Raw genomic sequence first — 24,230 nt, 5'->3', positions numbered from 1 at the left:
CCTGGGGCGGGGCCCTCCCGGCCGCCTGGTGGCGCTGCGGCCGCCGCGGCCGCCGGTAGAGGGCGGAAGTGACGTAAAGCGGAAGTGCCGTAGGGCGGAAGTGACGTCGCGGGCGCCGTGGCAACGGCGGGGCGAGCGGCGGCGGGATGAACGCGCCTCCGGCCTTCGAGTCCTTCTTGCTCTTCGAGGGCGAGAAGAAGTGAGCGGCTGGGGGGGCGGCCTCGGGGAGGGGGCGCAGGGGGCGGCCTGGGCCGGGCCGGGCCCCAGCCGTTACCGGGAAGGAGGGAGGCGCACCCGGGGGCGGGGGGCGGCCCTCGGGGGTGGCGGCGGGGCCTGCCCGTCCCGGGCACCAGCCGTTACCGGGAGGGGGGGGCGCACCCGGTGGCGCTCCCCGCGTTACTGGCCCGTCTGTGGCCCCCCAGGATCACCATCAACAAGGACACGAAGGTGCCCAACGCCTGCCTGTTCACCATCAACAAGGAGGACCACACGCTGGGGAACATCATCAAGTCGTGAGTGAAGGCCGGGGGGGGCGTTGGGGGGTGTGTGTGTCTGTCTGCCTCTGTGTGTTGTGTCAGTGGGTAAATTTTGAGGGGACCGGCACTTTTCATCTGTTGAACAGCCTCCTGGACATCATCTCAGATCAAAATGCAATTACACACCCATTGGTTCTGTGCTACTTTGGAAAACTTTAGGTACATTCTCTCCTAAAAAGCCAGAATTGTCGTGCTGCAGTACATTAACAATTGGTTTAGACTGTCGAGTATCATAGAAATCTGAGAAAAGAAGTTTTCATCTTAATCGGCTCTTAAAAGAATTTTGGTTGCTATGCTGGTATTACTAACATAAAAGACAAACTTTAATGGTCTTCATGGTGATCACATGTAGTGGCAGGACAAGGGGTGATGGCTTTAAGCTGAAAGAGGGGAGATTTAATTATGTATTGGGAACAAATTTTTCACTGTGTGGGTGGCAAGGCGCTGGCCCAGGCTGCCCAGAGCAGCTGTGGGTGCCCCATCCCTGGCAGTGCCCAAGGCCAGGCTGGACGGGGCTGGGAGCAGCCTGGGCTGGTAGAAGGGGTCCCTGCCTGTGGCAGGGGGTGGCACTAGGTGGTCTTTAAGGTCCCTTCCAACCCAAACCCTTCCATGATTCTGTGTTGTCAGGTCTGTGCAAAGCAATTCTGCCTTTAAAGGGGAGGGAACAGCCTCCACAAACACATTTATATTGCCCTGTTTGAAAGTGCGTTGGGAAAGCTGATCAGAAATGTGACTTTTTAATAATTTTTTTATTGTAAAAATTATTTGTGTTTGTGCTGTGTTGTTGTTCACTGCTGCTTTTCCATTCCAGGCAGTTACTGAAAGACCCCCAGGTGTTATTTGCAGGGTACAAGGTCCCGCACCCACTGGAACACAAAATTATCATCCGCGTCCAAACCACCCCTGATTACAGCCCCCAGGAAGCTTTCACCAATGCCATCACGGATTTGATCAGTGAGCTCTCCCTCCTGGAGGAGAGGTTCAGGGTAAGTTTGTTTCTTTGTTTTTTAAAGTATTTGAGCTTCTTGCAATTTAAAGTTACACTCCCTCACCCTTCGTTTATCTTAGGGCTGCTATTTTAGGTCAGTAAAGCCAGCGAAGCCGTGCAGCGCGGCGCTACTCTGCTCTTGTCAAAGGATGGTGGAGCTTGGCTGCTCTTACAGGCTATTTGCATGCCCGACAAGGGTTCTGTGGCTGCTCTCTGATTCCATAGGTGGCTGGCACTGGTTTTCTTACAGCCTTATTAGTGTAGAAAATAATTTTCTATTCTTCCAAGTGGTTTTCTTTTTTTTACATCTGCCAAAACTCAGACAGGTGTTTGGTTTTGGACTGTTTCTCATTGCTTCTGCTCTGCTGTGCAATTGTATTTATTTAGCCCCTGATTTTGGAGACCTAAGCTGCCCAAAAGGTTATTCACACAGAAGCAAGGAGGCTAGGAATAGGCTACTGTCTGTGTGTAGTGCTGGTAAAAGGTAACAGTGCACCAATTTTGTAAATATGTTTTGATTTTAATTTATTTTTCTGGATGGTGTAGATTTCCACTGACTGTGGCTCTTACTGTGTTTCACAAACTTGTTATGTTGACCTAACCTCCTCCAGCCCGGGAACAGTTCTCATCCTAGTGTATGTATTTTTGTTTGTGTTTTACAGGTTGCCATTAAAGACAAACAAGAAGGAATTGAGTAAAATCACCCCATTTAGAGCAAACTGTACTTCTGAGGCAGTGACGTATCTCTCAGTTGAATGCTACATTTAAACCTTTCTTCATGGCAAATTATTTTCCCCCTTGTCCCACTTTATGTTTAATTTCTGACAGCAGCAGTGATACTTTGAGGTTTGGTTTTGTGTGGTTTTTTTATGCCAGACAGGCACTTTGCCAAGAGGATGTATGTCTTGTTTGACTTGACAGATAAGTCATTAAAATGATTTCTACTTTTCTAATTGGAGCCTTAAGGTGAACATTTGTACTGGGCTGCTGGTGAGTTTATTGTGAGTGTTCTTCCAGAATAAGAAGGTACTGAGTGATAGCAGTAGATGAACTTTCTGCTTTTCCTTTTCAAAAAGTCTAGGCACTGCCAATGGAACTGGTATTTTGTTTTATTATGTGTCATTTCTATAAAATAAATGCACACATTGTGTAAACTTACAGTAAAAGAAACCAGATGTTTACAATGATGTGGTGAGTTTAACAAACTTTTTTTTCCCCTTTTGCATGTGATAGCTGGTCTAGAAAACCTCATGGTTACATGGGTAACAACCACTAATACTGCACTATTTCAAAGCACGGGAATGAAACTGTTACAAGAAACTATGTCTTCTTCCAAATTGCTGTTATGTTCACACTAGTTAGAACAACAAGGTAAGTAAAAGTAGGATCTGATACCACATTGTTTATTAGGACTTCGTTCAGCTGCTCCCCGTTCACTTGAAGCTCTGGCCACTTGAGAATCTACGAGAACACAGAGTTTGGGTAGGAAAGGAGTGGCGGTGGTGGGAGGTGCATTCCTTACTGCAAGGCCTGGTTTGGCACGTGGGGCTCTGAGGAATCTCCTTTCCTATGGCCTTGGGAAGTCTGAATAAAAGGCTCTTCCTCTTTCCCCATATAGGTGCACCTTTATGGTATTCCTCCTAAAGGACCAGGGTTTAGTGCTGAGGGACTTGATCAGAGGAAAAAGTGAAAGCAGCTGCCCCTTGGTCCTGGAGGAACTGACTGTTGGCTTGGGCAATACACTTCCCAAAAGTTTACAGAACACTGGGCCCCTTCATACCTAGATATAATGTAGCTCAAGAGCAGGCTCTGCAGCGAGAACCTTTGAGCGTGTGTGTGATTGTCCTTTCAGAGACTTCATCATGCAAGTGAACAGCAGTTGCCCAGAAAAGAACTCTCCGGAGGCCAAGGAAGTAACAGGTAGAAGGGTGTGTGAGCCTACAGGAGGAGCAAGCCCTTTCCTGCGTGCAGTTCTAGGGAACAGCCGCTCACCGTCAGGGAAATGGTGCCTGTGCACTTTGTGTTGTCAGGCTCTGCAGTTTAACCACCTATTTTTTTAGAGAGGGCCCCTCTGCTAGGGAAGTTGCCGAGCTGCAGGATGCAGGAGCAAACGGACTTGCTGTACAGCTCCCAAGTCCTGTCACAGTTGTGTTTGTGCAAGATTTGAAAGATGGCCTTGGTCATGCTCTGGAGATCGATTTAACTGCTTGTGAGGGTTAGGTATAGAACACACTAAGTGTGTTCTGGTGAAAATCTGCTCAGCAGACTCGGGTCAGCTGCAGCGGGGCAGAAGGGAGGCCCACAGCCTCAGAGGGTAAATGAGACCTACCTGTGTGGGAGGGATCCTCTTGTCTGAGTGCTTTCCCTTTGCAGAGCTCCACGCTGTGGTGTAGTTTGAGAGGTTGTACATCCATACACTCCCTCTCTCGTCACCGCAGAACACATAGTCTTTTGCTGTGAGACCAAAAGAAGAAGCTGGAAAACAAGTGTGGAACCAAGAGGCCACTGTGCTATAAAGCCAGAGCTCAAGACACTGCTGTAGGATCCCAACAGAGGATGTCCTATTTCAGCAAAATTCTCTTGGCAGCACAAATACATTGCTCTGAAAAAAATAATTTCATTCAAAGATAAATTGGCTATAGAGAAAAACTAGTGATAAACATTTTGGGATTTCTTCTGTCTTAGACTTTTTGGTTTGGGAAAGTGACCAGCTCATATTAGTCTATTCCAGGGGTCCTCAAACATTTTAAACATGAATTAAGTGGCAGGAAGTCATCTGCGGCTGCTTGGTTTCCCTCCCCGCCCCGCCCCGCCCCCCCGGCGGGGGTGGGGGGTGGGGGTCTTTAAATACTGGGGGCTGGATTGAGGACCCTGGAGAACCATATCCAGCCCGCAGGATGTAGTTTGAGGACCCCTGCTCTATTCCTTGTTAGTCTTAAAAGCCAGCTGCCCCTTGTGTGGCATTCCCACACCTCACTTTACACGTGCCAAGCATTAAAATGGCTCCAGAAAAGCTACAGGACCACATCCATCAGCTCTGCGTGCTCTGAAGACCTGCCCAAGGAAGACCGTGTTGATAATGAAATGGGTCCACATAATGCTGTAAAGCCTCAGCTGTTCCCCCTTGTTTGGCAGATGGTATAGCTGTAATTATTTATTATATTATTCATATACAGCTGGTGCTGGCTGTTGCTGCGCAGTGCTGGAGCTGCAGTGCAGTGAGGCGAGGGCTCTTGCTGCTTGCAGAGGGGAGACCAGACTCCCTCTGGTGAGGAAAAATCCAGGCCTCTGCCTCTAACTACAGGCTCTTCCGGCAGGTGGAAGCGGAGGCGCATGCAGCTCTGCAGATTAAACCTTGACCTGTGTGGCCATTTCTGCTACGGGGGGGACTGGTACCACCTCGCTGCTTGCCCCAAGGAAGAGCGCTGCCTACCTGGGCAGGTGCTGAGCATCAGGTAGGACAGGTCTGTCGTGGACCACTCGAGCTCAGCTAGAATAACTGCGGAGACAGTTCGCTGGCTCCCTTTCCCCTTTGTGTCAAAAGATCGACTCCAGCTCCATAAGTATATGCATCCTGGTTTAGAGCTCTTGGAAACTAGGGAAGAAAGAGGGGAGAGGTTGAGTCAGTGCCTGAGAAGCAAAATACCCAAAGACAATGGCTGGTGTGTGGTGAAGGTGGCCCACCCAGAACGTGGCTCTTAAGATGTGGGGCCTGATATCAGCAGTGATTGTTTCCACCTCCTTTACCTTAATTTCAGGATAACTGGAGGCTGCAGAGGGATTTTTCAGTTCCTGAATTGTAGAGCAAGCTTAAGCTATTCAGAAAGATCCAGCCGCTGCTTTAAGCGCTCTCCCAGATGTGGGAGCCCGCAACTGCCCTGCAAAAAACCCTGCTGCCACCAGCCCTTGAGCAGGAAGCTCTCCTCCCTTTGCTTTGGCACTGCTGGGCCACGTGTGCTCTCAAGGATGGGTCCATCTGATTTCCAGACCTGCTAACACATGGGTCTACACCTCTAACCCACATTTTGGGGAAAGATAAGTGATTCTGGGAGACATCTCCATCCTGTGTAGCCCCCAAAAATCTAAAGAAGAGGTAGTCACACCTCATTCAGTCCCTCTGCTCATCGTGCTGGCTTCAGCCTGCCACATGCTGAGATACCTGACTGTTGGTCTGGATTGGGCCATTGTGTTTATACTCACCAACAACATCATCATTCAGAAAAGCCAAACCGTCAACCCTGTGAGACGTTGTCATGTTTCCAACCTCATCAGGAAACTGGAATACGGCTTCAAAAGGCCTGGAGAAGGGGGAAAGAGTGAAACGAGTCAAGTCCTGAATGGGCAGCAGTGGAAGAGCACTTGGGTACAAACCCAGGAGGAAAAACGTGGGAGGAAATTCACGTGCTACTGAGTCTTTTGCCAACCTCAAGATGAATTCCCACTTGAACTGACACTTTTAGCCACCCGGGTTTCTTAATATAGCAGAAGCCCATTTGCTTACGAAACTGCTGTTTTATTTCATCTGGTTTTGGAGGCATCCGGGTTAGTGTATGTCAGCAGGGCATGACTTCACTTACTTCTTTTTTGTAATTTTGTCTGTGCTCCCAGAAAGTGCCAGTCTCCAGGGTAACCCCGTGTTCCAGAAGCAGGGTAGGCCTTGCTGCAAGGCTGGAACTCGATCCAAGAATTTACACTCCATTACACTAGTTCAAAACAATACACCCTTAAGCTTTAGGGTGTTGGATTACACTCATGTCAGCTTTCCTGCTTTGAAAGCTAGATGGGAGCATCAACACAAGCTCAGGGCTGCTAGCTTTGAACATTCCGTTAACATTATGCTAGTATTTTTTCTTGCTGCTACGGGAAGGGGAGTTTCTTTTAAGTGTGGTAGGACATGCTGCTTTTCTTGCTCAGACATCCTCAGTTAGAAATAAAGCCTTTGCCAGGGCTGCCTTTTCTTGTTACATAAAGCAAATGCATGCCCCAATTTTTGGTTCTCACCTGCTTTTTTGTTCCTTATCCAGTTTTATATTCCAGGCAAAGCAGCTGCCTTCACAGCCAGCCAGCAGGTACTGATCTGGGCAGGTGGGGACAAGGGCAATCCGTAAGGGAATAGAGAGTGCTTCCAGCACCAGCAGCTGGCTAAAAAGAAAAGAAAAAAAAACAGTTAAGGTGGTGCTGTGATGTGATAAAGGTTCCTGGACTGGCCACACCTGTTTTTTGAACCTTTACCTTGCTTTGAAATTGTAGTCACAGTCTGGAATCCCAATATCCCAGAGTGCAATTCGCTTGTCATAGGATGCAGCTGTGGGATACAGAAGAGAAGCAGGTAGTGACATAGCTGCTCATCTGCCTCTTGTCATGCTAGCTGGCAATTCTACCTGTGTCACAGGCTCTAACACTCTAAGCCTGTGGCATCAGAGAGCTCATTAAAGGACAGCAGCAAGCACTGAGGCTCCTGGCTCAACACCACTTCACAGACAATGTCAAACATGCACGGTCAGTAATCTGCATTCTTATCCTGTGCTCTAAGAGGAGCAGATAAACCAAAGTTTGTTTCCTGGTGTCCATTACTAAGCTGTGGCTTCACAACATCGTTAATCAGTGCCCCTTTGAGCTCATGTTTCTGGTCGTGGCTTCTAGTGAAATCTAAAATAGGAGCTCCAACCTCTACTCTGAGGCAGATGCCACTTTATTCCACATATCCACAGCTTACTGTGTTCACATCCACAGCAGCTCCCACCGGGAAAGTTAAGGCACTGACCTGAAGTGTGAGACACTTCATGGCTGTCTTTGTCACCAAGCTAATATACTGCTAGCGGAAACAATCCCAACAGATTACTCAGAGAAATCTGGATCCTAATCAGAAATCTGAGGCATCCCTCAGACTCAAAAGTTAATGGGTTAGTGTCCTGTCCCCAAACAGGCATACAAAGACTCTCACTTTATTACTAAAAATTTTTCTATGCAATAGAACGAGCCTTGCTGTCCACGCCACTGTTTGGCTATCAACCACCTTATCCCTCTACCTGGATCTCTGTACTCTTGAGCTTCTTCTTGAGAAGTATGCACTACAGATACCTGTGTTTGAAAAAAAATTTTCCACTTTTTAATGGTTCAGGGACCACTCTAACCACTCCAGGATGTGGGTAACTGTAGGCAAGAGAAACAATGTGCTGCAGGGTGCAGGTGTGGCCTGAATGGCTCTGTAACAGCTCACTTTACAGGCCTGACAATGCAGCTGCAATTTGTGCTGTGATGCTGGTTCATTGCCTACCAGCCTCTAAGCCTCCGTCCCTGCGGGCCTACTGTGGCAATGCTCTCTTCTACACCTGAATAACATGAATAAAAATTTCTGATGAGGTGCACAACTCAAAAAAAACCAAAACACCAACCCTTCCATTTACGCAAAAGCAATTAAGCACATGGTTTTGCTGGTTGGAAAATATGAAAACCAACAGGCCATTATACGCTGCATTGCCGCTGTTGCCATGCTCAATGAGAGCCCTGCCAGCTGACCATTCACTGCCTGGCCCCCAGCAGGCTGCCTTGGCTAGTATTCTTCTTACTCATCCCTGTGGAATGGATCCACTGCTGGGCTTGTTTGTGGCTAATGTGTGCGTGACAGCCATCCTGAGGGCTACTGAGAGAAACGGGAGCTGCTGCACCTCAGCTAAAGGGCCAGGCTCTGTGGCTGAACCCATCTGTGCTTTCTGTAGATTACTGCCACACGAGACTAACAATACTCTCTCCACAACATCTGTCCGTGCTTTTTGTATGTGTGTGCGGTCCCTACCCACACCTGCTTGCACTGGTGACAATTCCCCTTGTTAAGGAACCCTAGCCTTTTCTGCATTAGGTACTAAAGCTAGAGATTCTCAACCAGAGGCTTACTGAAAAGGTGAGTTTCTCGAGTTGGGCTGAAGCAGACAGTAGCAATAGGCTTTTTATGAGCCTTTATCTCTCCGTAGCAGAAGTCAGCCGCCACATGAATCAGCTTGACAATCCCTCTCCTCCCAGCAACCGCCAAGATATTATGAGATTTTTTGCAACTGTCGCTGATTACCATTGTGAGGGTTGTCCATGCAACACTGAAAAACTCCTAGGACAGAAAGAAACCAAGAACAGCATGAAAGAGAACAGCCAGCAGGATAGCTGTTAGCTCATAGATAAGACAACTATCATGAGAGCTATTCAGCTGAAATGACACGACTATTCAAGCCAGAGCATTGAATTCCAAAACAACCCTCAGAAGAACACAAACTATCAAACCAGGGTGTTTATTCCTCTGTGCTGTCAAGCAGTCTTAGCAGCCTGGACACACGTCTGCATGCTTGTGCGAGAAGAGAGGCAGACTAATCTTTTGAACTAATAAAAACCTAAACCCAAACCAGGCTAAAAGGATAAGCAAGAAATGTTTGCTATCTATCTTCACCCTTTTAAGACCTGTCCACACTAATGCCTGAAACCCTTTCAGAACTCTTTGTAATATATATTATGTATACACGTATGTATACACGTATAGATTATGGTATTTCCATTCAATGCTTACTCCTCCCACTTGCAACCTACCTCTGTAGCCACCTTATACTTTTTTAGCACTGTCCCCGTCTCACAATCAATCAGACAGACAGATTCCCCTCCACATGTTGCCACGGTTCTGGAGGAGCTCACAATGGGATCTGAAAGATGAAAAGAACAGGTGAGAAGTTCCCAGGTTCATGGATAACGCATCAAAGACTGCAGCTTATCACTGCCTGGTGCTCTCCCAGTCTCCTGTTTCCAAAATCAAAGGAGAAGTATGTAAGCAAGTCTCTTCCTGACAATGGAGACTACAGCTTGAAGGAGCAGGGGTCTAATGCACGGAGTCCACTGGGATTCCAGAGCCGGGTGGTTCTGGGAATCCTGCAAACCTCTTTAAGAGCTCACCTTTCCTGGCTCCACAGTCTAGCAATGGCTCGAAGACACAGGACCACAGCTGCGTTTTAAAATCCTCACGGCTGTTGCCTTTACTGTGACACTGAAGAAAATGCAATGGCTCTGCACTGACATCCTCCTACAATAAACCATCCACATTTAGAAAATTCATTCCCCTGACAGCGGTTTGCCTGTGATTGCCTTGACAGAACCTTCTACTGAACACAGCAATCGGAGAAACTGAAGTGTTTTTCAGCCCTTCTGTGTTACAGAGAACAGGAGAGACTGAGGTACCACCAGTGCTCAAGACTGCCAAACCAGCAGGCAACTTTAGAAAGATGTGCCCAGCAGACCCCAGCTGTGAACCCTATTTTCTGCTGCAGAGAAATGTGAAAAACCCTTTAGATCCCCCCACTGGTCTGAGCTGAGGGGGAAACACCTTTCCCTGCGCAGCCATCAGTTTGACCCGAGAGCAAGATATGCCAGTCCCGTTTCTAAGAACAGGCTTTCAGTGCACCACTTCAGAGCGCTGGTCCATCCATCCCCTGCGGGGGATTCACTGTCTCCGGGGGGGGGCCTTCCCCGACGCCTCTGAGAGATTTAAAACAAAAAAAACAACACCCAAACCAAAATCTGTAACTCACAATGTATCTGGCCAATTATGAGCTCCAAGCTGTGTAGAGCTCTGACGAAATCTGAATGCAGCTCCTCCCGCTAAACCAAGAGGCGGAAAGCCAGTCTCAAGCGGGCTGATGAACGTACCTTGCCCTTGGAGTTCTTCACCGGGATCAAGCTAATAACTCCGTTGTCCTGCTCCTGGCTTTTCTGTTCCCCTGTCAGCTGGCTGGATCTTCTGTTGCTTTGCCCCTTTGGCAACGGCTCTTCATTCTTTCGTGTCCCTTCAGCTCCCTGCTCAGGGGCTGCCTCTCTGGCTGGCTGGTTCGATGTTCTTGGTTGATCAGGCGCTGGGTCATCCTGCACAGGACTGGACTTCCTGGTAGTAACTACAGCCTCCTCCTTGGTGTTTGCCTGGGACTTGGACCTCTTGTTTCCAGAGCCTTGTTTTGAATTGCTTCTTTTCCTCTTGCTGGGCATTACCGTGACCTACATAAGACATGTTGTCAGTTTCTGCAGAAGGTTTCTAGCTTCCCCGAGATGTGCAGAGCATTTGTAAGTCAGAGACATTAATTATTCAAGTGCAAGTACCCTCCCACGGTTACAGAGTGGGTTCCAAGAATCAGACAGCCCAGAGCTGCAGAGCACCTAGAGGCAGAAGCTAAGGAAAAATCACACAGCCAGCCTCATTTTCATCTCCCTTCCCTTGTCCTAGTTACTTGTGATTTACAGATGATGTGGAAAACCAAATCTGGTCCATGGAACGAGAGGTTCAGCCTGTAGCCATTTCAAAGGAGTCAGTAGGACTATACTCATGAAAATCTTTTGGGTCTCCTATGAGAATGGAAGCTCCCTCCTCTTGGAGAGCAGCTCAGCCTTCACATGGCTGGGAAAGCTTCAATCTGGCCGAAAAGAACAAGTCTCGGCTGTTGAATACAGGCTGGAGCCTGAGACTGCCCTATGGTTACCAAAGCGTAAAAAATGTAAACTGACAAGTGCTACTGAATTTGTAAGAAATAAAAAGGACATTGTTGATGTCGCTGGAGAGATCACCTACCTGACCCATGTCCTCTGCAGCTTCCCTGGGTTTTTCTGTACTTTCTTCCTCATTCTCATCCATATCTTCCTCTGATTCAGTATCTGTGTTTATCTCCAGACCCAGTGTGTATGCCAGAAACTCTTCTGCAATCATTTTCACCTTAGAAGTAAATACGTAGATATGTTCAAAAAAGACAAAAGCAACAACAGTCAAACCCTGATGTGTAATGACAAGAGCTGTTTTGCTGAGTTTTCTATGTGAATTTCACAAGTGATGGAGGAATCCTCAGCTGACAGCCTGGTGGGTCAAGTCCTCCACTGACATTACATGACCAAAGAACTTCACTTTGTCACGTGCACCCAGGGTACGCATTTGCAAAAACTACAGCACAGCAATGAGACAAGACAAAGGAGAGACAGAAGCCTCAATCACATGTGTGCACATATAATTAATATATGTTACAAACTAAATGGTATCTTTCCTGGGATGGGAGTAACTACAGTTCTGTCATTGTCTTTTATCCTTTCATACAGCTTCCACCAAGACTGAAGGTTGCTGTTACAGTTATTTGCAAATAATTAAGTACTAAGGATACTGCAGTCTTGTTAATTAGTACAAGTATCATTATTGCTTATGAATTAGAAAACAACATTTAATGACAGTCATTGCAACTTTGTGCACATTTATTCCTAGTGCTTCCGTAAAACAGTGAAGAAAACCAGAAAGTGATACCACTTGTCTGCAAAAGCCCTGATACCCTGAACCCAAAGCCATAGAGCCCTGACACCCTGAACCCAAAGCCATAGAACATTTTAATCCAATCCTTCAGAATCAGGCTGCGGAGTCCTCGCCTGAAGAACAAAAGGCTAAGTGAAATGTAACCTACCCGCCAGCGGGTGAATTCACTGAGTGAGCTGGGTCCGTATACTACATTGGTCTGTACTGACTTCAGGAACTTTTTCTTGATGAACTTCACTTGCTCAGCTGTGTGTTTCTCAGGAAGTTGGTCACGGAAGAATTTTTCCCAGTGAGCAGTAACCTAGGCAGAAAGACTGAGTTTATTAATGAAATACTACAGAAAACCAGAGCAGAAAAGCACATACTTGTGAAAGCATTCAAGAAGTTCCCAACCCTGAGGCTCTGCTAGCTACATGATGGCACTGCTTCCATTTATTTTATCAGTGTTCAAACCATGACCTCAGCTAACAAGAAACCCAATTCCTCTGAACCCAAGCTTAAGTGAGTGTGGCTAAGCAGATACTGTCAACACAAACCCAGAGCCACACTTGATTTCGTGCCTCTGGATCCATAGCAAATGCTCTGAAGGAGTCTTACACTGTTGTCTACTAACAGGGAGTACCTGCCAGGTAACTAATTTATTATAAGAGGCACGAGATAACGGGGATGTTTATGAGTTTTCTTGTAGTTCCAAGTGTGTTCGTGAGCAGGACTGGTGCACATGTCATCCCTATTTAGAAAGACACCTTGACTCCAAAAGGCTTCTGAACTATGGGGCACAATCATGCAGCTGCTCACCTATCAGCAGTTTCTGAGCTGAGAGTTTCTGGTGCATAATAATAACGCACCCATAAGCATTTGGACCCAACTGACATTTTACATTTAGACACAGCAGTAAGAACTGGGCAGCCAGGAACAAAGCAACACCATCAGGAGAAGGTATCTGGGGCACAGGTAACGGCGCAAAATGAACAGCATGGGGGGGCATTTGGGGGTCTCATTAAACAGCCCACCATGCTCAGTTGCTTGCAGGATAAGAGGCTGAGCAGTGCTCACCAAGATCCTTTGAGGTACAAGGTATTACGCAGATAATACTTAGCACGATAAGCCACCCCAGTCTTCAGCATTTGATCTGTCCACCACTGCTACACAGAAGGAATTAACAAGATCAACTAACCAGAATACAAATGGTAAGAACAGCACTGCACAAAAAAAAAAGCCCCTTTTTCTTAATAGAACAATAACTTTGCTCAAGATCACAACATGCTTGGCGAGGACAATCTGTCAGGAGCTAAACTGGGTATGTAAATGAGCAAAAATACAGTTCCAAACATGCACAGCTGAGGAAGAAAGAACAAATCCTTATTCCTGGTGTACGCTGGAAAAAGCAAGATTATCCTGAGCTTCCCTCTGTGCTTCCCATTCCTGGGGTCAGGACAGTAACATAAATTAGATGGAGAGGTGTATGCAACTGTTATGTCAACACCAGGCTTCTCCCATTTTTGAAGGGTGATCAGAGTGACCTGAAAAACTAGCGGATCACACACAGACCTTGTTGACCCTGATCTGTGCTTCAAACTGAAGGCAGAAGTTGGCTACACAGAACAGGTAGAGCAAATGCAAGCAGCGGCCAGAGAAAGCAGCAGTAAGACATTTACTAGGTGGCCCGTACGGCGGGCTGCACTCAGATCATACCAGAATTACTGTTAACCACTAGGTGTTTGCAACTCTGTCATTAAACTGCATTTGGTTACTTCTCAGGTGTTTAGAGATTAAGAAAATATCACACATCCTACCTTGCTGGTGAGCTTACGACTATTGACACGCCTCACGTGATTAGCCAGTTTGGTTATATCCTTGCCATTGAGTAGCCGAAGATTTTGCAAAAGAAACATAACTTTATAGTCATCGTTGAGCTAGAAAGAGAAGACATCAGAGTTAAAAAATTGTACACATAGTTTTTAGCTTTAGTCCTTTATTAAAATACAGCTAAGGACGAGAAGAACATATTTAGTAAGGAAAAGCCATTTCATAAAATCTTCTCAGCACTTCCGACTTGAATATCACCTTTTTGTCATAAATTAAAGTTCTCGTGTTAGCTGGGATTTCCAACTGCAGACAAAAGACCTGCCTAGACTTATGCAGTACTAACATCCTACACAAGGTGGTGGCGGTGTAAACAGGCTCGTCTGCTCCTGTCCGAGTGCAATGCAGGGTATTCTGTTCACATCCTTCAACTCTGAGCATCTAGCAGAGGAAGCCCTGCCCTGCCTAAAGTAAACGAACACCAGCAGGGTGTCTTTGGGTCAGGTGCGTTTTAGGTCAGACCAGTTCCCCAGTCCGTTTTACCATACAGCCACACATATAACTTCTGCCAGCATGCAACATCAAATAAGCATCTGGGGACAGGGATGGTGGCTGATGCCAGTTTACGCCAGAAACAGAATTACAGTTTTGGATACTTAAACTGTATAGTCAGCAGAGCCTCTTCGAGGAAGTCAAAAAACCTAAACTAGACTAATCACCAAGTTTAACCCCTCATCAGAGGGCCAAGTTTGTTCTTCCGGAGTACAAGGGGCACTAAAACTAACGTATAAGAAGGACATTTCTTCACAGTCATTACTACATTTTACACAAGCATGAGCATAAGATATCCTGCCTGATAAAGCGCCTAAGATGGAACTCTGGTCTGGAGAATCAGGAGTTCAGGATACCCAGATTTTAATATCTGAGTAGTTTTGGGCAAGTCACCACTTCTGCAGATTGGAAAACAGTGGCAAACTGGTGCAGGGGTGCAAAAAGACTGACTGCTTTCTCAGATGCCCTAACACTTGCTAAGAACAGTATATAAGAACTAGGCATAAACCCCTCTTTGTTTCCCCCCTCTATTTAATGTGTAAGGATAGGAGGTAACTCACTGTCAAGTACACATTGTTCTCATAGGTTAGCTCCTCGAGCAGAGGGAACTGTTTCAGAGCAGTTACATCTTCCAGTTTGTTGTTGTTGCAGTTTAGGACACGTAGATCAGGCAGGGTTAGACTGTTGGGAAATTTGTCCAGTAAATTATCAGAGAGATCTAGTTTCTGCAGATGCCTCAGACGGGAAAACAAACGTGGGTCTAAGTCTCCAGTCTTTAACTGCAGCTTGGACAGGCTGAAAACAAAAGAGAACATGAACAATCTGCGGTTCTTTGGAAAAACAAGTGCTGACTTTGCCAGGATACAAGGTCCCACCTGGTGGCATCCCTCAGTCTGGCACAATTCACTGGGTAAATCTGACTAAACCTTTTTCTTGCCCACAGCATCCTGGATTGCAAGCACACAAACGTGGAAAAGATGCTCTGTCTGAGCTAACAGACACCACCAGAGACTCAAGTCTACCAAAGTATTTGCAGTACAATTAACCTGCAATCCAGATAAACTTCCTAAGGGTAACAGAGCTGGCTGCGAGTCACAAATCACCAGAAAAGTTCTTGTTCATAGAAAAATTACTACACCTCTAATAATTTTGTTATTTCTTTGCAATGTAAATTCAACAGAAAAAGCTGTGGCAATACAAGACACACCACCATAAATCTACCCTGTCCACAGAATTCACTAGATTCATTATTTCACTCATTTTTTAGAAAGCACCATCTCAAAACTGGTGTGAGTAATGTAAGACTACGGCGATTCCAAAAGGCTAGTCCTGCCCTCCTCCTCACTTCACACTGGCACTTGCACTCACACAACAATGTGTGGTAAATTATACCAGTTTACTGATCTGACTCAACTTCTTACACAGAGAAGAAAAGTTTTAAGCTCAGGTCAAGTGCAGAGTAGGTCCCCAAATCATTTGGCTGTTTTCAGAGAACTACCTTCATTAAAAAAGTAATTTTTTCCATTTCTTTTACAGTGAATTTCGCTGCAAAAACTTCCAATGGCAAATACGCAAATCCACCTAACAATCCCAAGGCTGCCATCAAAACAGAGGCATTTTGTCCTGAAAGAAGAAGTGGTAAATATTTGTGAGGGGGGAAAAAATACCCCTTCTCTGTAAGAAAATTAAACCTGCATATTATAAGAAGGGTCATTTAGATTTGATCAGATTGTTTAGTTGAGCTCCAAAGGGAGCTTCTAGTCCTGACAGCCAACATCTCTTGAGGACACAAGCCTGAGTTCCTTTAACAAACACACACAACCTCCATCTCTAATCATCAGTAAAAAAAGGCCTTCTAAATATAAATGAAGCATGAATAAATGAGGTGAATAAAACTAGGAAGCAAGACCACTTCTTCCCTTGCCATCTCAGAAGCCTTACCAGCCAGTCCAAGCACCTAAGAAAGGCTGAACAGAATTCAGCTGGTTGCAAGGCTGAGTGTGACTCCTGTGTCATTTTGGGGAGAAACACAACAGAGTGTTCCCCAAATGGACTTTCTGAAATATAACCCTTCAAAATCATGGTATGAAGTTGCACGGAAGAAGCTATGCTCTAGAAATTCATTGCTTCACTGCAGCCTATACTCTTCGGATAAACTTTTGAATTTTTCTCTAAAAACAATTATTTTAGCACAAGACAAACTAAAATAAGTAACTTTAAAGAGTACATATGTAACCCAAACCTTTTATATCAGTAACAAAAACAACAAAGGCACCAGCCAGGAATTGCCCAGCTGAGTCACTTGGATTGACTAGCTCTGGAAATTCCACTGTATTAAACATTTGGAAAGACATGTATTTTCAATGACCTCTGTTAAGGATCTGAGCAACAGAACTGTTTTTAGTGGTTTCTAAGTGTGTCAGAGTTTCTCCTCCCTCTCCACAACATTTGAGGTACTAACCTAATTGGATTTAGAGGAGATGCAAAGTGACAGAGGGAGCGGAAAAAATGCCAAAACCATTTTTAAAACCCTCTAAAATCCAGGACAGAAGGGATTCTCTTATTCATATTAAGCAATTTCTAGCAAAGACAGAAGTGTTGTGGGGGGGTAGAGAGTATATCTTAGGGTTAGGAAATCAAGATCTAGCCTTAAGCAGTTTTAGAGAAAGAAGGTGGCTGCATATATACAATATAAATGGTGAAAAGAGGTGGTAACTGCTGATAACCTATGTAGTGAATGCAGTTCCACTAGTGCTCACTGACCGCGCATCAAGAATGCCACCTCCCGTTCTGTGCTTTGTAACTGTAACTATCTTTTTTCACTGAAAATGCTTTGGGGAAGAAAGACAAAAAAAAGATTGCCCAGGCTGAATTCAGCTGGAATTTTCCACGGGCCTGTCTGCACTTACTTCAGCGTCTCAATCTTTCGAAGCCTCGTAGATCTTGGAACCGCTCTTTCCAAAAGAAGTTCTGTAGTAATTTTTGACATTTTTAATCTCCACCCCTCTGCTGGAATCACTAATCAGTCCACTGTAGGATCTTTTCTCGTAACCTTCCTGGTAAAAAAAACAGGAGTAAGAGGAAGACTTTTCAACTGATTCCAAAAGGGGGGGAAATAACGTTATGATGTTAGATGCCGATTTTGCTGCTGTGTTTGAAGTCGCCTTTTTTTACACAGTTGAAATGAAAATACCAGGGATTGTTATTACGCTGGGCACATGCTCCCAACACACTGACCCAACCCATCTCCAAAGCAACAGCGACACCTCCCTTGGCTATTAAAGCAACAGACCCTGTTGATGAAAGCTGTCCGTGGGGTGATGGCACTCGGGACTAGGACAATCTCACTGTTACCTGTTTGTACCCCTCCTGAGCAACAGGGCTCTCCTTCAAAAACTCCAACACGCTTTTGAACAAACAATAATAAATACATCTGTTGTGAATGTGCTCCTCCCAAGGAAGGCTCACTGGCCTGAAAAGATGGACAGACTCTTGGCTGATGACTTCTAAATTCCCTAAATTTTTGAAAAACTAAATTACCAGAAATTAAGTATTTGCCAATCAATAACATCATTTCCTCTTCAAGGAAAAAAATCAGCAGTATTCTCTATATTTTTGGTAGTTAACAGCTGTTTTCATGCATCCCAGTGGATAGGATAGTGCGCATACACACATGGATACACCGGTATTCAGAATAACAACACCGATAGGGCCAAAGCAACTTCACAAAATTACTGGTTTGTGGCTTACCACTCTTCCTGACACAGATTCCAAGTGGGAAATAAAAAAGTGCTTCAAGGCCAGGCTCGCCACTGTCTTTTTGCATTAGCCTCACTGTTGCCTGAATGCCACTCCAGTAATCGTGAGGAACACGCGAGGCACTAAGCTGTCCTTAGGCTTGACTTCAGCACCGTAACATGCCTACAGCACCTGGACCATTGGGTTTGATGAGCAACGGTGCACTGCTTTGTTAACAACTGTAAGTAAGAACAATCCTTCCTGTACGGAATATTCTATACCGACATGAAGAGCACTGAGCCTGAAAACCAGTTTGAACAGCAGCTGTGCAGCGCTCGATCCTTCCAGTGCCAGAGCTGTCACTAAAAACCAACCCACTGGATCAGGCCCTTACCTGCTGAGCCTAATAACCCTCCCAAAGCTCGGGTAGCTGTAAGAAAGATTTGACACCTCTGACTGGGGGTGTTCCCCTCACCCTCTTTTTGGCCACACTGACGCCTCAGACACAGCCGCGTCACCTGTGACACTATGGATGTTGTAGGAAAGGCTGCAACGTATCACAGCCCCAGCAACAAAACACGGGCAACACTGCAAAAGGCACGTTCAGTTACCCGGGGCCTGGAGAGCCCCGCAACCCACCCCCAGCTCGGTGAGCCCCAGAACCGGAGCCCGGTGAGCCCCACAACCTGCCCAGGCCCTGGCAAGCCCTGTAACCTGCCCAACCAGGAGCCGCCACCAGAAGCTGCCACCGACCCCCGCCCGCCCCAGGGAAGCGCCCCTAGGCCCCCCTACGGTGGGGTGTCGGTTCAGGGCTGACGGCCGCCTGAAATGAAGAAATTAAAATGAATTTAGTTATAACTACCAGGCCAGTGCTTCAGCCACGCCGTGGAGGGCCTGGCGTGACTGGCAGATGCCAGCAGCAGCGGTGCCTGCCCGGCCAGGGGTGGCTCCGGCAGTGCGAGGCGGCCCCTTAGGCCGCGGCAGCCGCAGGGGACCGTGCCCGGGCCGCGGGGTACCGGCTGCCGGGCGCAGGCCGCGGCGCCGCCCGCGGGCAAGGAGAGCGGCCCTAGCTTGGCGCCGAGGTGCGGTTGAGGGCCGCGGCCGCCGCCTCACGCCGCCTCACGCCGCCCCGAGCCCGCGGTGAGGGCCGGCTGCGGCCCGCGGCCTGAGGTGCCCCCGCGGGGGGGTGGGGGTGTCTGGGTGCGCACACGTTGGGTGGCGGGACTGCAACTCCCAGCAGCCCCCGCGGCGCGGCCGGGCCCCGCACTGCTGTTCGGCGCCGCGGGGGCTGCTGGGAGAGCGAGTCCGCGCCCCCCCCCGGTGGCCACCGCTCACCCACCGCCCGGCCTGTACCGAGCCCGCCCGCCCCGCCTCGGCCCCGGCCCCTCCCCGCTCCCCTCACCTGGCAGCGGGCCGGGCCGCGGGAGGGGAGAGCGGAGCGGGGGCACCGTATCCTCGGCGCAGCCTGCAGGGATGGAGGCGGCAGGCGGCGGCGGAGGGCCGGGCTGCGGCTGCAAGGGGATCCGCTCCTGCCTGCTTTGCGAGGGGCCCGCGCAGGCCGCTCCGCCCCCGCAGGTACCGGGGAGGGGGCTGCGGGGCGGGACCGGCGGCGAGGCGGGGCCGGCGGCGGGAGCGGGGGCCGTGTGCCCCTCGGGGCGGGCCCGGGGGTGGCCATGTTCCCCCTTCAGGGCGGGCCCGGGGGGCGAGGGCCGAGCCGGGGCGGGGATGTCACACTTGGGCCGCGTTCCCCGCAGGGCAGGGCCCGGGGTGGGGGCGACACACGGGCCGCGTTCCCCTCAGGGCGGGCCCGGCCGGGCTCCCCCGTGGCGGCAGGGCCCCGGGGTGCTGGGCCCCAGGGGGGTGCAGGCTGGGGACAAAGCACAGGCCTCCGGCGGCCCCCCCGGGGGTATCTGTGGGGTGAGCCCCTGTAGTCGCCAAGCACAGCGCTGCAGACCCGCCCCCCCCCCCCGCCTGCAGACCCCACCTGGGGTTCGTACTTTAGGAGGAGGCCGGTTTGCCACAGCCCGGTTTGCCACAGCCGAGGCCTCTGGCCCGGGTGATTTTTAATCAACTCTCCTCATTCAACATTTATTAATATGACAAACCATATCTCTACAGCTGGTCTGAGAAATACCAACACTGATCTCCTTACACACTGGGTACCAGGGCTCATCTGTTCTTCCCCTGGCTTTTCAGGATAAAGACATCACTAGGAAAGAAAAGCGGCTTCAAGCAAGCAGCACTGTAATGCTGCAGCTGGGAAAAAAAAAAAAAAAAAAAAAAAGCGGGGAAGAGTTGTTCCCCAAAAGCAGCTGAAAAATTTCTCATGTCTACAAGAATCCTGCACAGACAGTTTCCATCTGTAACTCCAAGGTTGCAGGAGTAAATCATGGAAATACCTCATTGTGGTAAGTTTCTACCCAGTGCTTTTTTCTTCTCCATTGTTGTTTCCACAGGGAGAAGATAATTTCACTTACTGTCCAGCAACAGGCCTAGCTAAAGGAAATGAGTGCTCAGAATTTGCTGGCTGGGCATTTCCATTTCCAGGGGTGTTTCTGATGGAGGAGTTCATTAGCGAAAATGAAGAATCTGAGATAGTTGGACTGATGGATCAAGATGACTGGAAACCATCACAGTCTGGACGAAAGAAACAGGTTAGAAGTACATTTGATCTTAGATCCCTCTGGAAAAGGAAAGCTGTTTTCACTTAAACCCCAAAATATTTAGATGCTTTATTAAGCTTTATTTTCCTTCAAAAGTTTTCCTGAAATAAATTGCAAGAATTCCTTGTAATTAAAGTCAACTTCTTGCAAAAATACATGATAGTTGCAACAAACAGTATTTGATGGTGCATGTTCAGGCATTAAACTTCACACAATCTCCACGTGGCAGTTTTGGCTTATTTTTACTTTACAAGTGAGAAATCTGATTGCATAGTGATTAACTTTACAGGTGAGAAATCTAATTGCATAGTGATTAATGTAGCTTCACTGGGTCCTTTTGCAACCTGCTGACCAGGTCACCAGAAGAGATGAGAACAGAACTCTCATGGCTTGACCGTGAGCCCTGGTAGGGATCACAGCCTCTCCAAAAAGCCCTCTCTGGGGTTTTTCCTTAACATTAGCTTTTTCCCCCTCTTCTTTTCCAACAGGACTATGGACCCAAAGTGAACTTCAAGAAACAGAGGCTGAAAGCTGGCAGCTTTACCGGTTTGCCAAGTTTTAGTGAAAAGATTGTGGCACAAATGAAAGCCTGCTCTGTACTAGGTGGTTTCTTACCTGTTGAGCAATGTAATCTGGACTACATGCCAGAAAGAGGTTCTGCCATCGACCCACATTTTGATGACTGGTGGCTTTGGGGAGAGCGTCTGGTTAGCTTAAACTTGCTCTCAAAAACCGTGCTATCCATGTCTTGTGATTCAGAGGACGATATCCAATTATTTCCCACTTTTAGTAAAGAAAATGGGGAATTAAGTCCCTCTGGATCTTTTACACGGACATCAGCATGCAAAAATTCAGGCGAAGAGGGAATCGATTGCATTTTATCCCCAAGGCTTGTTCCAAGTAAAGAGGTGACTGTTGCCATTCACTTACCCCAAAGGTCTCTGGTGGTGCTGTACGGTGACGCACGGTACAAGTGGAAACACGCAATTCACCGCAAGCATATAGAGCATCGCCGAATCTGTGTCACATTCAGGGAGCTGTCTGCAGAGTTCAGCACTGGAGGAAGGCATGAGGAACTGGGTAAAGAACTGCTAGAAATAGCTCTTTCATTTCAAGGAAGACCAGTGTGATCAGCAAGAGGAAGCCAGAACTGCATTTTGTTAGAAAATTTGAAAAATAAGGTACAAGATTTGTAGAACTCTGTTTATTTCTGAAGTGTGTGTGAGAAACCAGGTGTGTATAGAGATAAGCTCAATCAAATGCAGATTTGACAAACAGAAATAAGAGAGTGCAAGGAAGGGGTGGGCTGCTGGTTTCTCCAAAGACCGCCTGGGCAATGGGAGCTTTTAGGTGAAAGTCAGAAATGAGCCGTTGTATTCATTAGCCGTATTGTAACAAAATGCAAAAAGCAAATAGCTCGTTCTTAAACACTTACATTAAACCAAGAAAGAAACTTGGAATCATTAAACCGAGTATCAAAAAGCCCTTGGCACAGATTCAGCCCAAGCCCTGCAGGAGATTTTTTATGGGCCTTTCCTGGCCCATACTGGATTCTGCCGAACTGCTTTTAGTGTTGCACTGTGCTGTAGGGACACAACTGGCTTCTCACCTGCTTCAGATAGGTCCTTTAGAGATCAGCTCTCCAGGGGAGGAGGGTAAGCAAGCATCTCTCCACAGATAGTACAACACACTGAGAACTAATTAAAGTAATTATCTTTTGCTGAAGATTCGTGCTCTAACAGTGAGGATTAATCATAAATACCATTGGTCCCATAAGATACAGGTTACACAAAAGCAGCATTTGCAGAGGGCCGATGCCGACTGTTCTGCAGAGACAGCTTGGACAGAGTTCAGACCAAAGACTTGCACAGACTGTATTATTTTCTGATCGTTTGTCATCTCTGAATCCCGCTGTCAGTTCTCAGTAGCAAGAGTCTGATTTTGGGAATAAGCTGGGCAACAGACTGCAACATTGGCGGCTATAATTTTTTTTCTTGGCACCTCCAGCAGTCAGGTTTGAATCATGCTTCGTACCTAAGATTCAAGTAGTCGTTTGCAGCAGAAGCTGATCTGAGGCCATCTGTCTGCTCTGAACAAAACTTCTGTGCTCTTGAAAATGAAGTTGTGCCGTGGAAGAAGTGTGATCCTTTAATAAACACAGCTGTGTCATCAAAACCATTCAGCACAGTCATACCTACAGCAGTAAACCGACACTTTACAGTGCTGCCTGGGTTTAGTTGGTAAGGAAAGGGGACATATTTGTACATGGGATCTCAGCGTCCCTGCACGGCTGTGTTCTGCCCTTGAAGTACTTCCTTGGCACAGTGCACAGGTTTTACTGGATAGTAATGCACTTGTGCTGCCGACGCTGCCCTCCACTTCAGGCACTGAAGCTTTCCAGCCAACAAAACGATTACTAAAAATCAGTTGGGTGAATCGGGGTATTTTTTTATCAGTTTAAGCTAGCAGATAAAACTACAGTCCTTCGCAGCTGCAATGAATTTGAAACGAGTTTCAGTTTAGCCCAGTATTTAAACACTTGTGGACACTGGCTAAGCGATAGTTCCAACAGAGATTCAGAGCAGGGCTCTCACGGGCAGTCCTAAACCCCAAACCTCCACTCAGACCAGCTGGCAGGCATCACCTATGTGCTCCAGCAGCAGTTTCAGCAGTCACGGCGTAGCCCGACAGAAACCCACCACTCCAAACGCAGCCAGCCAACATGCAACAGGTGTGCCACGCTTGCCTACAGTGAAATTTTACCCCAGGAAATTTCTCGCAGGCTGCAACTTCTCCAGCTCACTCCCTAAAGCAGGGACTTGTGCTCTCCAAACAGTGGTTCCTAACCTTTTTCCAGCAGGCTGGTGTGATCAGCATCCTGCCGCTGGCATCCACAGGGCTCAGCAGCTGTAGAGAGCACTATATCCCCAGGCCAGCACCTGGAGCTGCTGTTGGAGCAGAGGAAGCAAAGGACCTTTGGCCAAGCAGGAGGACATGGCTGGCAGCCTGCTGGAGCTCAGCACAAAGCCACGCTACAGGAGGAAACCCAGGGCAGACACTCATAGATAAAGCAAGCGTTGAGCCCATATCCTCACCCTTTCAGTACCAAGCCTCTGCAGCAATCAAGTATTGCCATTAATGTTTGGCCCTCATTACCAATGCTGCCTTTTAGATTTATATTGTGCTCTCAGCCTGTTAAATACTCTCTGTGTGCATACCTGCTGTTCCATTCTCTCCACAGTGAAAGCAGATCGGCTTCTGATGAATCAGAGTGCTACAATAACAAGATACATTAATATTCGACCATTTTGTGCTCTGCATTTGTTGGTTGGATTTTTCTGCCTCGATTGAGCTATACAGGAAGCTGCCATTCTTGCCAGAAAATTCCAGCTCTTCCTAGCTGATACCTTAAATTTGAAAAAATGCAAATAATTAAACACCGAGCCAAAAACTGAGGGCTTTTGTCTAGATGTTTTTGAAGTCCAAAACTTACCTAATCACTACACATTCATTGCCATTACTATCTTTTGACATTTTTCACCTGTTGAACAGCCTCCTGGACATCATCTCAGATCAAAATGCAATTACACACCCATTGGTTCTGTGTTACCTTGGAAAACTTTAGGTACATTCTCTCC

General features: G+C 47.4%; 3 protein-coding genes and 1 long non-coding RNA gene across 6 annotated transcripts; 3 read left to right on the top strand and 1 right to left on the bottom strand.

Annotated features, from left to right (window-relative positions):
• The first annotated feature begins 77 nt into the window (after window positions 1-77).
• Window positions 78-2,711, top strand: LOC129736442 (DNA-directed RNA polymerase II subunit RPB11-a). Its single transcript, XM_055715155.1, has 4 exons — window positions 78-199; window positions 423-512; window positions 1,348-1,522; window positions 2,187-2,711. The coding sequence occupies exons 1-4, from the start codon at window positions 147-149 to the stop codon at window positions 2,220-2,222; spliced, it is 354 nt and encodes a 117-aa protein (XP_055571130.1). The 5' UTR covers window positions 78-146; the 3' UTR covers window positions 2,223-2,711.
• On the bottom strand, window positions 2,616-19,471 carry LRWD1 (leucine rich repeats and WD repeat domain containing 1). 2 transcript variants are annotated; one of them, XM_055715052.1, is made up of 16 exons: window positions 19,332-19,471; window positions 17,101-17,247; window positions 14,752-14,986; window positions 13,630-13,749; window positions 11,982-12,134; window positions 11,114-11,254; window positions 10,204-10,545; window positions 9,454-9,580; window positions 9,097-9,206; window positions 8,419-8,626; window positions 6,757-6,829; window positions 6,526-6,666; window positions 5,725-5,822; window positions 4,958-5,119; window positions 3,854-3,978; window positions 2,616-2,985 (listed from the first exon to the last, which is right to left on the bottom strand). In XM_055715052.1, exons 2-16 carry the CDS (start codon window positions 17,178-17,180, stop codon window positions 2,845-2,847), a joined length of 2,256 nt encoding a protein of 751 aa, XP_055571027.1. In that variant the 5' UTR covers window positions 17,181-17,247; window positions 19,332-19,471; the 3' UTR covers window positions 2,616-2,844. The 2 variants fall into 2 exon arrangements, with proteins under 2 accessions (XP_055571027.1, XP_055571018.1); XM_055715043.1 differs by lacking the exon at window positions 19,332-19,471 and adding an exon at window positions 18,792-18,943.
• On the top strand, window positions 2,914-11,964 carry LOC114016006 (uncharacterized). 2 transcript variants are annotated; one of them, XR_008733046.1, is made up of 4 exons: window positions 2,914-3,006; window positions 3,143-3,444; window positions 4,842-4,979; window positions 11,789-11,964. It is a non-coding gene; the product is annotated as an uncharacterized LOC114016006 (long non-coding RNA). The 2 variants fall into 2 exon arrangements; XR_008733045.1 differs by lacking the exon at window positions 11,789-11,964 and adding an exon at window positions 5,283-5,718.
• Window positions 19,372-24,047, top strand: ALKBH4 (alkB homolog 4, lysine demethylase). Its single transcript, XM_055715078.1, has 3 exons — window positions 19,372-19,504; window positions 20,386-20,583; window positions 21,081-24,047. The coding sequence occupies exons 1-3, from the start codon at window positions 19,403-19,405 to the stop codon at window positions 21,720-21,722; spliced, it is 942 nt and encodes a 313-aa protein (XP_055571053.1). The 5' UTR covers window positions 19,372-19,402; the 3' UTR covers window positions 21,723-24,047.
• The last annotated feature ends 183 nt before the right edge of the window (window positions 24,048-24,230 follow it).

This window comes from Falco cherrug, chromosome 1 (assembly GCF_023634085.1).
Source record: "Falco cherrug isolate bFalChe1 chromosome 1, bFalChe1.pri, whole genome shotgun sequence".
NCBI lineage: Eukaryota > Metazoa > Chordata > Aves > Falconiformes > Falconidae > Falco > Falco cherrug.
This window is presented reverse-complemented; position numbering and strand designations above follow the sequence as displayed.